The sequence below is a fragment of the Dermochelys coriacea genome, chromosome 6 (genome assembly GCF_009764565.3).
Source record: "Dermochelys coriacea isolate rDerCor1 chromosome 6, rDerCor1.pri.v4, whole genome shotgun sequence".
Classification (NCBI taxonomy): Eukaryota; Metazoa; Chordata; order Testudines; family Dermochelyidae; genus Dermochelys; species Dermochelys coriacea.
This window is the reverse complement of record NC_050073.1, coordinates 67,327,989-67,342,223: the sequence shown is the minus strand read 5'-3', so window position 1 is coordinate 67,342,223 and position 14,235 is coordinate 67,327,989. Positions and strand designations below refer to the sequence as shown.

At 48.0% G+C, this 14,235-nt stretch overlaps 1 protein-coding gene across 5 annotated transcripts in view; it reads left to right on the top strand.

Annotated features, from left to right (window-relative positions):
- The first annotated feature begins 708 nt into the window (after positions 1-708).
- Positions 709-14,235, top strand: part of SPINT1 (serine peptidase inhibitor, Kunitz type 1) — a 31,213-nt gene continuing 17,686 nt past the window's right edge. For 2 of the 5 annotated variants that reach the window (XM_043517370.1, XM_043517368.1), the window contains exons 1-2: positions 1,185-1,423; positions 1,619-2,085. In XM_043517370.1, the coding sequence (XP_043373305.1) occupies positions 1,662-2,085 (424 nt within the window). In that variant the 5' untranslated portion in view covers positions 1,185-1,423; positions 1,619-1,661. Of the gene's footprint in view, positions 1,424-1,618; positions 2,086-14,235 lie in introns of all 5 variants that reach the window. The other 3 variants (XM_038408077.2, XM_043517369.1, XM_043517367.1) reach the window with 3 other exon arrangements.

Sequence of the window (14,235 nt, the reverse complement as noted above, 5' to 3'; positions counted from 1 at the left end):
TCATCTAGATATTTGCCTAGTTTTACAACAGACTACATAAAAAGCACTACTTGTGGCACCTTAGAGACTAACAAATTTATTAGAGCATAAGCTTTCGTGAGCTACAGCTCACGATTGATATACTCAATCTCCCCTCTGTTTTTTCCACCAAATGCATCCGATGAAGTGAGCTGTAGCTCACGAAAGCTTATGCTCTAATAAATTTGTTAGTCTCTAAGGTGCCACAAGTACTCCTTTTCTTTTTGCGAATACAGACTAACACGGCTGCTACTCTGAAACCTATAAAAAGCAATAGCAAGGTGAGTACAAACTAAAATTTTATACAGACAATGACTTGTTTATATTGGTCTATATGCTATAAACTGAAATGGAAGTACAATATTTATATTCCAATGATTTATTTTAGAAGTATATGGTAAAATTGAGAGAGTAAGCAATTTTTCAGTAATGTGCTGTGACACTTTTGTATTTTTATGTCTGATTTTGTAAGCAAGTAGTTTTTAACTGAGGTGAAACTTGGGGTTATGCAAGACAAATCAGACTCTTGAAAGGGGTACAGTAGTCTGGAAAGGGTGAGAACCACGGCTGTACAACACACACATAAAGACAGTTGAGTTTACAATCTAATAGACTTCAAGCAGGCATGCAAATAACACACTCAATGCTTTACAGCAAGTGGCAAATGATAATCGTTGTCCCTGGGGAGGGAAACACAACTGCAGCACTACTGCCTTCTCCCCCATCTCAAGGTGGTCTACCCCTGTAGGAATCAGGAGGAGAGCAGTGCAGGCTGCTTGGAAGTCTCCCCACCATGCCTGTCTCTCAGTTGGAGTGTGCGGTCTGTTGCTTTTTGCTCAGCAGATCCCTCCTCCTTTGAAGAAGTGAAAGAATCTTAACAGCCTCTTCTCTCCCCTTCTCCTCCCCCTTGTCTAGTTAGTCAGGTATGGAGGGGAGTGACTTGATTCCCCCCCCCCCGTCTCAGGGAGTTGGGTTTCACTTCCTGCGCCCGGATCTCCTTCTTTGTCTTTTCCTGCCTGTCTGCTCCTGAAGGGCACACCTGAGGTGCAGGCAGAGAAGGGGTTAAAGGTGGATGTGCTCAGAGGAAAGGGAAACACCCTACACTGCTAGGCTCTGAGTCAGTTTCATCTGAAACTCTACAGGTGGTGGTGGTGGTGAAGAGAAAAATAGAGAACAGGCACACGGAGTAGCTACTGGGGGGGGGGGGAAAGGGAAGCGGGACCCATGCAGCAGGGAGAGGGGAAAGTCAGACAAAGCTGTAGGAACTTGGGCTGGAGGCCCCATCTCAGCTATTAAGCAGGCAGAGGACTGGGCTGTATTCAACAAAGAAGAATCCGGAGGCGCCACACCTCCACCTGGAACCCAGTGTCGGAGCAGAACATCCGGGTCTGTCGCGCTTGGGAAGGTAGGTTTTAAATGAATGATGCTTCGTTACTAAGTTAAATGGGGCCCCAAGGAACGGAAAACTGGGGGGGGGGGGGAGAGCTGAAATATGACCCCTCTCCTCCTAGCGTGTCCTGAAGAGCCAGGCAGAGAAAGGGTTACTTTGTCAGCTTTTTAACTTGCCTTCTCTCACCTCCTCTCCTCCCGCCCCACCCAGGAAGATCAGAGCTTGCAGACGGAGAGAAAAGACCCGAGTTAAGATGGCCAGCGGCAGAGCCATGCTCCAGGCTGGCCTCCTGATCCAGCTGCTGACGGCTGCCGTTCTGGGGCAGGAGGGAGCGTCCTTCGGCGAAACCTGCCTGGCCCATTTCACTGCAGGGATGCCTGAGTTCGTGCTGGACAGTGATGCCTCGGTGCAGAACGGGGCCACCTTCCTGTTCGCCCCCTCGCTTCATCGGGGCAAGGACTGCGTGCGGGCCTGCTGTAAGCACCCGGCTTGCAACCTGGCCTTGGTGCAGCAGGACCCAAACGAGGGGGAAGACAGCATCCAATCCTGCTTCCTCTTGGACTGCCTCTACGAGCAAGCTTTCGTCTGCAAGTTTGCCAGGAAGGTGGGCTTCCTCAACTACGTCAAGAGGGAAGTGTACGATGCCTACGTGGACATGCGGGAGCAAGGATCTGGTGGTGAGCAGACATTATGAGCTTGTGATTGAATTTACGGCTGGGTGTGTTCATTTAAGTCTGTCTGGGGCCTCCTCTCCTCCTTCCATTGTAAACGGGGTGGCTGCGTTGCCAAATAGTTGGAGTAAGGGTCTGAGAGTTAAGGCTCTGCCGCTGGTTCACTCCACAATGTCAATCGGATGCCTTAAACTCTGTGCTTCAGTTTACCCAGGGAAAAGAGATGGGGTAATACAGTGCTTCTCTGAAGGGGCTCAATAACTGAGTGCCAAACATGGTCTTGATGTGGTACAAAAATGGAGTAAGATGTGGTCCTTCCCACAAGGAATTTAAAATAGAAACTTGAAATCACATTAACTCTAAATAGTGTAATGTTTTTAGCCGTGGTTCACTAATAGCTGAATTCGCAAAAAGAAAAGGAGTACTTGTGGCACCTTAGAGACTAACAAATTTATTAGAGCATAAGCTTTCGTGAGCTACAGCTCACTTAAGGTGCCACAAGTACTCCTTTTCTTTTTGCGAATACAGACTAACACGGCTGCTACTCTGAAACCTGTAATAGCTGAATTGTGAAGGGGCTGGAGGCAGTGAGGGGGTTCTCCGGTATGGAATCTATTTCTCCTCTTGGAGTGCTAAAGTCTGGATCTGCTTGGGTGGCAAGGCCTTTCTGTTTTGCTAGGCTTTTGGTGGGCAGGAGTGAATTGGTATTTGGATGGGTTAAGTTTTTTGAAGGGATTTCAGGGAGTCTTTTATTTGGATTTTTGGATCCTAACTGTTTAAGTGAAAATTTTATAAAGGTTGCATCTCTGTATAGGGCACTGGATGGGAAGCACCTTCATAAAGTAAAATCCCCTGTAATTAACCTCTTGTAAAGCATTTTGAAGTCTTCATCTGAAAGGTACTATAGATATGCAGAGAATTAAGATGTATAGATATGGGTCTGGCACCTCTTTTTCTCCTCCTCACCCCCCAAATGTCTTGCAGTACTGGAGCCTGTTTCATAGTTGGATCAGGTCTCTGGTCATGTGTTGGCTTTTTGAATCTATGGGGTTTGGACCCAACAAGTTCTGAGGTTATTTGAATAGACTGATCTTCCTTTTCTCCCCTCCCAAAACAGCTGTGGGTTGGAGGGGCTGGCTCTATTAAGAGAACCAGCTTCTAAGGACACCAGTGTGGCAGGTGTATGGGCAGGTGGTCATAGGCTCTCCTAGGTGAGTTGGGAGGTCTCTGATGCCATGATTTCTACTGGAAGTTGCAAGAATACCAAAAAGACCCCATGTGTGCTGGAAACATAAGTTCAAGAGCAGGGAAAAGTGGAATTGATTACTTCTGCTATCTATAGAAGACAACACAGAGGAGAGAATTCAAGAGGGTGTAGCTACCCAAACAACTCCTAGTAATCCTCCCATGCTGAGCCTTGAATGTTACTGCCTCTCACCGCTTCTCTCACACCACTGCTAGGATGTGTATCTCCTCTCATTGTAATATGTCTCTTGTTCATCTCTGCTTGATCTCTCCTATGCTTGATTGTAGGCTGAGGTCCTTCCTTCTCAAAAACAAAGATGACTTAAACCTGTTACTCTGTAACTAATATCCTACAAACCAAGGTGTGGGGCACAGACATTAATCTTAACTAACTTGTAAATGTTGCGTTCTTCCCTTTTCCCTCTGCACTTAAGTCTTGTTGGTTCAACAAATTTTATCCCAAAATAAGCAATGCCAGAAGCCTCCCTCTATGGTAGTTCAGAAATCACAGAACAATGCATTCTGGGATCTCTCCAGTGCCACAGGAAGTACTAAAGAAACTTATAAGAGGGGAGAAAAACATTGAAAGGTTCTGTTGGGAATGCCACCCAAAACCTGCTAAATAGGGCGTTCAGCTCCTCTCTCTTATGCTGGATTTACACCATGTGGATGCTGGAAAGACTCTTTCCATCCAACATCCCCTATTTTAATTTCCTACTTGTATGGTACTTTTGACAACATAACCATAGCACAGAAGCCAGGAAGCTTGCAGCCCCTATTTTCTCAGCATCCTAGTGAGACAACTTTGTTAAACTACAATGCTGATGACACTCTTGGATGGAAAGCATGTTTTTCTACTCTTAAACAAGTTTTAACTGGCAGCAAAATCTTTGCAGTTTAACTTAGGTGAAACAGAAGGGTTGCTGAGAAGAGACACAGGATGATGACTGACAAACATTCCAAGCCTGAGAAGAGGGGGGTGAAAAATAAAGGATGATCAATCAAACTATATTACATGGTCCCTAGTTTACAGTAGGATTGTTTAGACATTCTAGAACTTTTGGTTCAGAGCCAAAAAATACTACACAGTATGGTGACATAACTAGGTCATCAGAAGAGGAATGCAGCATAGAATAAAGGGCTTGTTTTAGCAGGAGAGGTGAGTGCATCACTTCCGCCGCATGAGCGAGAGGAGCAAGATTGTAAGGATTGCCTCTAGACAATGGCTGCATCTAGCTGGTGCTGAAAAGGGAATTAGTAATTTTTCCTTTTAAGACCTTTTCGGGGAGCTATCATAGTATTACTACTTGTATAATATTAGGGTGGCCAGGTGTCTGGTTTTCGACAGGACCCCCGGTTGAAAATGCACCCTGCTGGCTCCGGGCTGTTAAAAGTCTGGTCGGCGGCACAGCAGGGCTAAGGCAGGCTCCCTGCTTGCCCTGGCTCTGTGCAGCTCCCGGCAGCAGATGGCATGTCCAGGTCCTAGGTGCAGGGGCGATCAGGGAAGCTCTGCGCACTGCACCCTCCCACCCCTCAGGGCTGGCTCTGCAGCTCCCATTGGCATTTGCGGGAACGGGCAGGGAGCAGAGCACCCTGGCCTCTCCACCTGGGGGCCGCAGGGATGTGCCAGCTGCTTCCGGGAGCTGCACAGAGCCAGGGCAGGCAGGGAGCCTGCCTTAGCCCAGCTGTGCTGCCGACTGGGAGCTGCGGAGATAAGTGCGGCCCGGCTGGACACTGTGCCCCGATCTCCCTCCTGCATCCCAATCCCCTTTCCCAGGCTGGAACCCTGTCCTGCACCCTAAATCCCTCCCAGAGCCTGCACCCCAGCCCTGAGCCCCATCCCGGAGCCTGCACCCCCTCCCGCATCCAACCCCCTGCCCCTGCCCTGAGCCCCCTACTGCACCATAAACCCCTCATCCCCACCTCAGAGCCTGTACCCCCTCCTGAACCCCAATCCCCTGCCCCAGCCCTGAGTCTGCTCCGGCACTCTGAACCCCTCGGCACCAGCCGAGAGCACCCTCCTGCACCCCAAACCCCTTATCACTGGCCCCACCCCAGAGCCTGCATCCCCAGCCAGAGCCCTCACCCCATCCCACGCCCCAACCCCAACCCCCTGTCCCAGCCCAGTGAAACTGAGTGAGGATTTGGGAGAGCCAGCAACCGAGAGAGGGGGAATGGAGTGAGTGGGGGCGGGGCCTCAGAGAAGGGGTGGGGCTGTTTAGTTTTGTGCTATTAGAAAGTTGGCAACCCTAAATAATACTGACATTCCACAGTTTTGTCTTGCAGTAGAGACTAGACTGACCATACAGTCTTCACAAGTTGTACTAGAGTTATAATGCTAAAGCTCCAGGATGTAGCACTGTTTGAGACTACACCAGGGGTGGGCAAACATTTTGGCCCAAAGTCCACATTGGAGTTCCAAATCTGTATGGGAGGGCTGGGTAGGAAAGGCTGTGCTTCCCCAAAGAGCCTGCCCCCTCCCCCCTATCTGCCCCCTCCCACTTCCTGCCCCCCTCAGAACTCCCAACCTGTCCAACTCCCTTGCTCCTTGTCCCCTGACTGCCCCCTCCTAGGACCCCTCGCCCCTAACCGCCCCCCCCGGGATCCCCCCATCCAACCCCCCCCCGCTCCTTGTCAGCTGACTACCCTGACCCCTATTCACACCCTCACCCCCTGACAGGCCCCATGGTACTCCCATGCCTATCCAACTCCCCCCCTCCCCATCCCCTGATCACGCCCCCTCCCCAGAACCTCCACCCCATCCAACTGCCCCCTGCTCTCTGTCCCCGACTGCCCCCCAGGATCCCCTGCCCCTCATCCAACTGCCCTGCCCCCTTACTATGCCACTCAGAGCATCAGGACTGGCAGCCGCGCTGCCCAGCAGGAGCTCGCAGCCCCGCTGCCCAGAGCGCTGCCAGCACGGCAAGCTACAGCTCCAGGGGAGAGGAACAGCAGGGGAGGGGCCAGGGGCTAGCCTCCCAGGCCGGGAGCTCAGGGGCTGGGCAAGATGGTCCCGCGGGCTGTAATTTGCCCACCTCTGGCCTACACACTATTGCCAACCCCCAAGCATTTAAAATCATGAGTCAGGCCCTAATAAAATCAGGAGACTGATGTAAAAATCATGAGATTTTTAAAAAATATATTTGAGGTTCTCTTCGTCTTCTGGATTCTGAGCCTTTACTAAACACTTGGGTTGTGTTTTTCTAGTAATTTTTCCCCCCCCCCTGCAATAATGAAGGCTAGAAACTTTTCAAAATGAAAGCTGCGTTTCTCCTGCCATCTTGTGATTCCAGCAGCTGGGGCTTTTAGAAAAAATACTCAACTCCTGAAACTCAGGATAAAATTGCAAGAGTTGGGAACACTGAGTCTAAAATATAACTTTGAAGTCTCATCTAAGAATGTTTTCACTGTGCTAGGGGGATGCTCTGATTTTAACTGGGTTCCCTATCAAGGCAACAATCATCATCTGCTCCCTCCGACACACAGGCTAACTGCTCTCCTGAGTCTCTGGTCATATTATTATCCTTGAAGGCACAGCATGTGTTCCTCTGCTATTTCAAGCACAAACTTTGTTCTAAGGCTTATTTCTGGCTCTCGAGGCAGGGCTCACTGTGAATTTTACTAGCAATAATAGCATGCAAAGTTTAAGACTACAGAGATTTATTCTGGATCTAGGCAAACCAGTTTGGGAGTGGAAAATAACTTCCCTGAACCTTTACCCATTTCTAGAACTGAATCTTTTGTTAATATTGTGAAATACTTGGTTACACTTGATTTGCCTCCAGTTTGTGGCTCATGACTGTTAACCTGCAGGACTCTGGAAATGCCTGTTCTCACCAAATTTCCAACCCAGACTTGCAGATTCAAGGTTCAGCTATGTAGCCAAACTGTAGGCTACTTCTCTGAGCTGACACCCAGCCCAAATGCTCTGGACTAGCTTCCATTTTGTAATAAATATAGCACAGCTATGCCTATCGAACAGGGCCCTCCCTCCTGCCTTTAGTGAATAACGCAATGTGAGATACATCATGCTCCCATAATGGAGTCTGCTGGCTTCTACAAGCCTGATACCTAAGGCATTTTTTGTTTCTTATTCAGCTGAAAGAGCCCCTGCATCAGGTGGGGCGGCTGCTCTATAATTAAAGGTGCAGTACACAGATGCTTGACCTCTACACACACTTGCTTGGTCACTATTGACTGACCATGCTGGGAGCAGTGAGCATGTATCTGACTGAGGTAAAACTTGGTGCTGCGTGATTTAAGACTCAAACCACGCTAGCAAATTGATCCCAAATTAATGAAACCAGCAAAAACAAAGATCAGCAGAAGAACCTTCCCCTGGGAATTCTCTCTATGCTTCAAGGAAATAATGTTTGCCTCTCACAAACCCTGAGCAGTGTGGCAAGCTGCTTTATTCTAAGAAACACTTAGAGAAACACTTGAAGAAAATGAGTACTTGTGGCACCTTAGAGACTAACAAATTTATTAGAGCATAAGCTTTCGTGAGCTACAGCTCACTTCATCGGATGCATTTGGTGGAAAAAACAGAGGAGAGATTACCTTCAGTCCTTTTGGTATGATGTCCATCTGTTTGCATTTGGAGAGGAAGATGATGTCTGTCTGTATCTGTGCGAGTTTTTTCATGAAGTTGACAGATTTCCACTCTATACGGCTAAATTCAGTGCCTTGCATAATCACAGGTTTCAGAGTAGCAGCCGTGTCCGATGAAGTGAGCTGTAACTCACGAAAGCTTATGCTCTAATAAATTTGTTAGTCTCTAAGGTGCCACAAGTACTCCTTTTCTTTTTGCGAATACAGACTAACACGGCTGCTACTCTGAAACCTGTGAGAAACACTTGAGAAACACTTCAATTGGGGTGAAGAAGGTGGAAGCACTGGGAGTCCTGTTGGGTTGCTCCCAGGGTTATTATGAGATTGGCTTGAACTGCAGTGAGCACTCTTTTAAAAACCCTTATGGAAAAATCCTTAATATGTTATTACAGAATGAGAACCTTTCTTCAGAACTTTTAAACCAACTTTTATCATGCTTCTATAGCGGGGATTGTTCTCTGTTAAATTACGTACTTTTTATAATAACTCTGTAGCTCACGAAAGCTTATGCTCAAATAAATTTGTTAGTCTCTAAGGTGCCACGAGTCCTCCTTTTCTTTTTGCGAATACAGACTAACACGGCTGCTACTCTGAAACAGGAAATTATTTGCTTCTGAATACCTTCCTTGGGGAAGTGATGAAAGAGCAGTGTACTTTGTATGGGGAGTGTGTGTTTAGCAGTGGTACACAACTTCATTGTCCATCCCTGCCTGGTTTTGTGTATAAAACTACCTTGCTAGTCTGCTTTTTCAGCATGTTTGTTTGGGTGGCATTTGACTCTTAAGATTTCTAGTGGGAAAACTTCCTAATTCTGATCCGTGCAGATTTCAAATTGTTTTCGGGTATCTTTCTAAATACTGCTTTATAATCCCAGTATTGCCAGTCTCACGCTTTCAGAAATCATGAGACTGGTTTAAAAAGCATGAGATTAAAAAAAATCAAAAGATTTTGAGTCCTTTTTATTTTCCTTTTTGCTTTTTTTTTTGCTTTTTTTTTTCCTCTCAAGCTTTTCTCTGAAATTATAAAGCTAGAAACTTTTTAATATTATTTTAATGAAAGCTGAGATTCTCACATAACTGCATGACTCCAGGGGGCTGGGCCTTTTGGAAAAACATCAGGTATCACAAGACTCATGATAAAATCATGAAAGTTAACAACAGCTTTAATCACTTGTTTTATGTACATTTTTCTGAAACTTTCTATACTCAAAAGCACTAAAAATTCCAGCAGTTTTTTCCTTTTTAATGGAGACTTTTCAAAGGTGTAAGTACCAAATTCTCTTAACTTTGTGGAGTTCTGTTGGCTGATGGTTCACATAGGAAAATTACCTTCCAAAAGACACTTCCTGTTGCTGATGATTGTCCCTGTCCAGAGAGCATTTGGTTGTAAAGATTAGCTGGAAAATGATTTCAAAGCAAGCAGAAAAGGAGTACTTATGGCACCTTAGAGACTAACAAATTTATTAGAGCATAAACTTTCGTGAGCTACAGCTCACTTCATCGGATGCAGAGAATTTCACCCAGCTGCAGGTGAAGAATGTTACAGCTTGTGCGAGTGCCAGTTAGAGCCAGTTCCCACTTGAATGACCTGGGCTGACATTAAGGGCTCTCTAAATAAATAACCCCCCCACACACTTTTTTTCCCCCCCCGAAGGTGTTGAGTAGTCACAAGTCCAGTTGAGGTCCATGGAGGAAAGAAGAGGATTCTCAGCACTCTGAAAACCAGACCCTGAATGTCTGGTAAAACTCCTTCTCTCCTTGTTAGAGACTTTGCTTGTGTGCAAGTGATTGGCCCCCCCGCCCCCTTTTTTTTTTTTAAATGGGGATGACGAGATGGTGATGGGGGGGCGGGGAGAGGGAGGGGGGACTTGCTGAATCATAGAAATGGAATCAGAACTGAACTGACCTGTTAGTCAGGGTTACCCAAAGAGGAAAAAGTGCTGTTGTTCTACCCAGAATCCTGGGGGAGCCAGATGTAAGTGCTAAACTGGTCTGCAGTGAAATATTGGCATGTGAATGGCCTTCATTAGATTTCTTGGAAGCCATGCTGTCCCTGGCAAATGCAAAGCCTAAATGGCTGTGCAGGTAAAATGAATTCTTCCTCTTCCCTGCAAACAAACCAAACCCTGACAACTCCTCAAATAGCAGCTGGAGTCTCCTGTCTGTCCCTACTCAGGCCTTTGATCCACAGTGTGGCAGATCTCCCTGCAGTGCCTTTGCCATGCCAAGTGCCTCCCCTTCCAAGGGAAGATCTCCTCGTGCAGCCCCCTGCCCACCTCAACCTCAGCCTGTGAAACGGCCCCACAGCATTGCCACCGTGTTTAGGGTTTCTGTTCATATGGTGGGAGTTCAGTACCTGGCCTGAGTGCTACACTCTGGGTGCTGGGCACTATACTGAGTGCCTTTAACCTGTCTGGTTTATAAGTACCAGCACATGCTTTTCCGGAGGTCATTTAAGGCTCTCATTAATTGTGGAGACGTGTAGAAATGTCAGCTGAAAATACCTTGACGTGTTGAAAGTTCATAGCCCATTGCCATGGATGTAGTCCAGTCAGACTGGTCTCATTCTAATAGTTACTGATAGGTGTGTCATGGTATCAACCAGACCTTTGTTGACAGGGGAGGTGGTGGGAAATAGTCTTCAAAATAAGTGTGTCCCATTCATGCGGTGTGCATGGGAGGGCTGGCAGTGACATGCTTCTTATTCAGTGGCTTTAATTGCTGTGTGCAGGACACGTGGTGCTGCTATTTTGTGTACAGCTTGCAAACAAGATGCCAGTTATAATTGTATGTGGGGCCTGTGCTGTTGAAGTGACTGTGGACCTCCATGCACCATTATCTATTCCTTGACAGCCTTCATGTCTATGGGGGAATGATAGTTGCTAGAATAAACTAAATTGTTCAGTTGGAAAGACTTGGATCTTCTAGTATGGAGCCCAGTGTAAAGTTCTATAGGTGGCTGTGTCTCCTGCCAGCACGGAAAGACCCTGGTGCACTCCCACAAAATGAACATAAGAATGGCCATACTGGATTGGACCAAAGATCCATATAGCCCAGTATCTTGTCTTCCAACAGTGGCCAATGCCAGGTGCCCCAGAGGGAATGAACAGAACAGGTAATCATCAAGTGATCCATCCCATCACCCATTCCCAGCATTTGACAAACAGAGGCTAGGGACACTATCCCTGCTCAACCTGGCTAATAACTCAAACATTTTTTTTGCCTTATGATACAAGTATATATATCTCTGCTATCCTTTTTCAGTCTAGCTGAGAGTCCAATATCTTTTACATATGACTTGTTAATGGGGAATCCTCAACCAGTGGGGGTGTTTCTGGTGGGTTCCCACAAGTACCAGTTCTTAGCCCAATACTATTTAATAATGTACAATCAGTTTGGAGGCACCTAGAGGATAATAGGGTGATAAATAATATCCAACATGTAATTGTCAAGAACAGATCATGCCAAACCAACCTAATTTCCATTTTTTGTCAGGGTTACTGGCCTGATACAGTAGAATCATAGAACTGGAAGGGACCTCGAGAGTCATCTAGTCCAGTCCCCTGCACTCATGGCAGGACTAAGTATTATCTAGACCAGCCTGACAGGGGTTTGTCCAACCTGCTCTTAAAAATCCCCAGTGATGGAGATTCCACAGCCTCCCTAGGCAATTTATTCCAGTGCTTAACCACTCTGACAATTAGGAAGTTTTTCATAATGTCCAACCTAAACCACCCTTGCTGCAATTTTAAGCCCATTGCTGCTTCTCCTATCCTCTGAGGTTAAGAAAAAAACAATTTTTCTCGCTCCTCCTTGTAACACCCTTTTATGTACTTGAAAGCTATTATCATGTCCCCTCTGTCTTCTCTTCTCCAGACTGAACAAACCCGGTTTTTTCAATCTTCCCTCATAGGTCATGTTTTCTAGACTTTTAATTTTTGTTGCTCTCCTCTGGACTTTCTCCAATTTGTCCATATCTTTCCTGAAATGTGGCACCCAGAACTGGACACAATACAGTAGATGTGCTATATCTCGAATTTTTTTTTTTCTTATTCTTTTTAAGGAAGGCTTTTGATGCAGTCCCACATGATGTTCTCATAAGCAAACTAGGGAAATGTGGTCTAGATGAAATTGCTACAGTGTAGGGTGAGACACTTCCCAGGGATACCCACTCTTGTGTGGCACCTTGATACCACCTGCCCTTACTGTGAGGAAGCCTCGTCTGTGCCCGCTGTGGGTCAGCGCCCCATCTCCACAGGCAATACTAGCACTCCCCACTAGGTCTCCCAGGCCCTGCTGTCACTTGACAGGTTAGTGATTAGCACATTCAGTCCCTGGTCCACTGGACCCTCCTACCATTCACAGATTCGCTGCTTCCAAAGACACAGTGCACCCCAGTTTACCAGTTCCACTTCAGAGCACTGCTCTGCTGGACACACAGCACTTGGATATGTTTACAGTGAAATCAAGTATAACAAACCAAATATTGACAGGTTTCAGAGTAGCAGCCGTGTTAGTCTGTATTCGCAAAAAGAAAAGGAGTACTTGTGGCACCTTAGAGACTAACAAATTTATTAGAGCATAAGCTTTCGTGAGCTACAGCTGAAGTGAGCTGTAGCTCACGAAAGCTTATGCTCTAATAAATTTGTTAGTCTCTAAGGTGCCACAAGTAAACCAAATATTGCTCACCCAAAATGCTTGCAGCACTTTACAGCCAGGCTGGCTATGTCCCTTCTTTCATGAGACAAGCATGCTGTCATCTTGCCTCTGTGGTCAGGTTGCCAGGTGTCTTGTTTTTGACCGGAAAGTTTGGTTGAAAAGGGGAACCTGACAGTGTCCGGTCAGTACTACTGACCAGACACCAAAAGTCCAGTTACCTGAGTAAACCGTCCGCAGTCAGCTTCTGCTCTACCGCTGGAAGAGTGGGAAGAGCAGCTGCTGCGGGAGCGGGAAGAGCTCTCAGGAACTGCCTGGCTGCAGCAGAGAGAGGTACCGGCAGCCAGCGCCTGCGGGGAGGGATCCTGAAGCTCACTGCCCAGGCCCCTCTCTCGGCCTCCTTTGTGCCTCGCCCTTGGAGTGCTGCCCCCATCCTGCCCCAGTCGCGCCCCTCCCCCCCATTGTGGCTCTTCCTGCCCCAGTCACACACCCTAGAATGTGGCTCTTCCCCTTGAACGTTCTGTCCTGGTCACCCCTCCACCCCTAGAGCCCTGCTCAGCTGGCGGAGGGAGGGAGGTGGAGAGAGCTGTGGGTGATGGAGGGGAGAGGCAGAACAGGGAGAGGGCCTGAGGGTGGGCGGGGAGGGGGCAGGAAGGGGAAGAGGCAGGATGGGCCAGGGAGGTTCCAGTGCTCAGTGTCCTTTTTTTCACAAATTAGAAAGTTGGCCACCCTACTCCTTGGTGAAGGACCCAGTGTGTCGCTTTGCACTCCAATAGACCAGAACAATCCTTTGTCTGCAGTGATAAACTGTTTTAGTCCTGAAGATTTCTTCTCCTTTTACCTTGCATAATGACAGGTTTCAGAGTAGCAGCCGTGTTAGTCTGTATTCGCAAAAAGAAAAGGAGTACTTGTGGCACTCCTTTTCCTTCTCCTTTTACCTGTGGCTCCGCATGCAAATAGGCCTACATAGTGAGGCATAGGATACACAGATGGCCAGGCAGGAAGCTAAGGAACATTTTGGAGGTATGTCACCTCCTGCTGACCTTAGGCTTGCCAACTTTCTAATCCCACAAAACCAAACGCCCCTGCCCCGCCCCTTCCCTGAGGCCCCATCCCTGCTTGTTCCATCCCCCCCTCCCTCCATTGCTTGCTCTCCCCCACCCTTAATCACTTTCACCGGGCTGGGGCAAGGGGTTTGGGAGGGGGTGAGGGCTCCGGATGGGGGTGCAGGTTCTGAGGTGAGGCTGGGGATAAGGGGTTTGGGGTGCAGGAGAGGGCTCTGGGCTGGGGCAGAGGGTTGGGGTGTGTGTGGGGGAGGTATGGGCTCTGGGCTTGGGGTGTGGGCTCCAGATGAGGCCAGAAATGAGGGGTTCAGGATGCGGAAGAGGGCTCTGGGTTGGGGCAGGGTATTGGGTTTGCCGGGGGGGGGGGGTGAGGGCTCCAGCTGGGATTACAGGCTCTGGGATGGGGTTGAGGATGAGGTGTGTGAGGGGCAGGAGGGGTCTCTGAGTTGGGGCCAAGGGGTTTGGAATGTGGGAGAGGGTGCAGGCTCCAGCTGGGTGGGGAGGGCTCTGTGGTGAGGCTGGGACGAGGGGCTTGGGGTGCAGGAGGGGGCTCAGGGCACAGGTTTGGGGTGTGGGCTCTA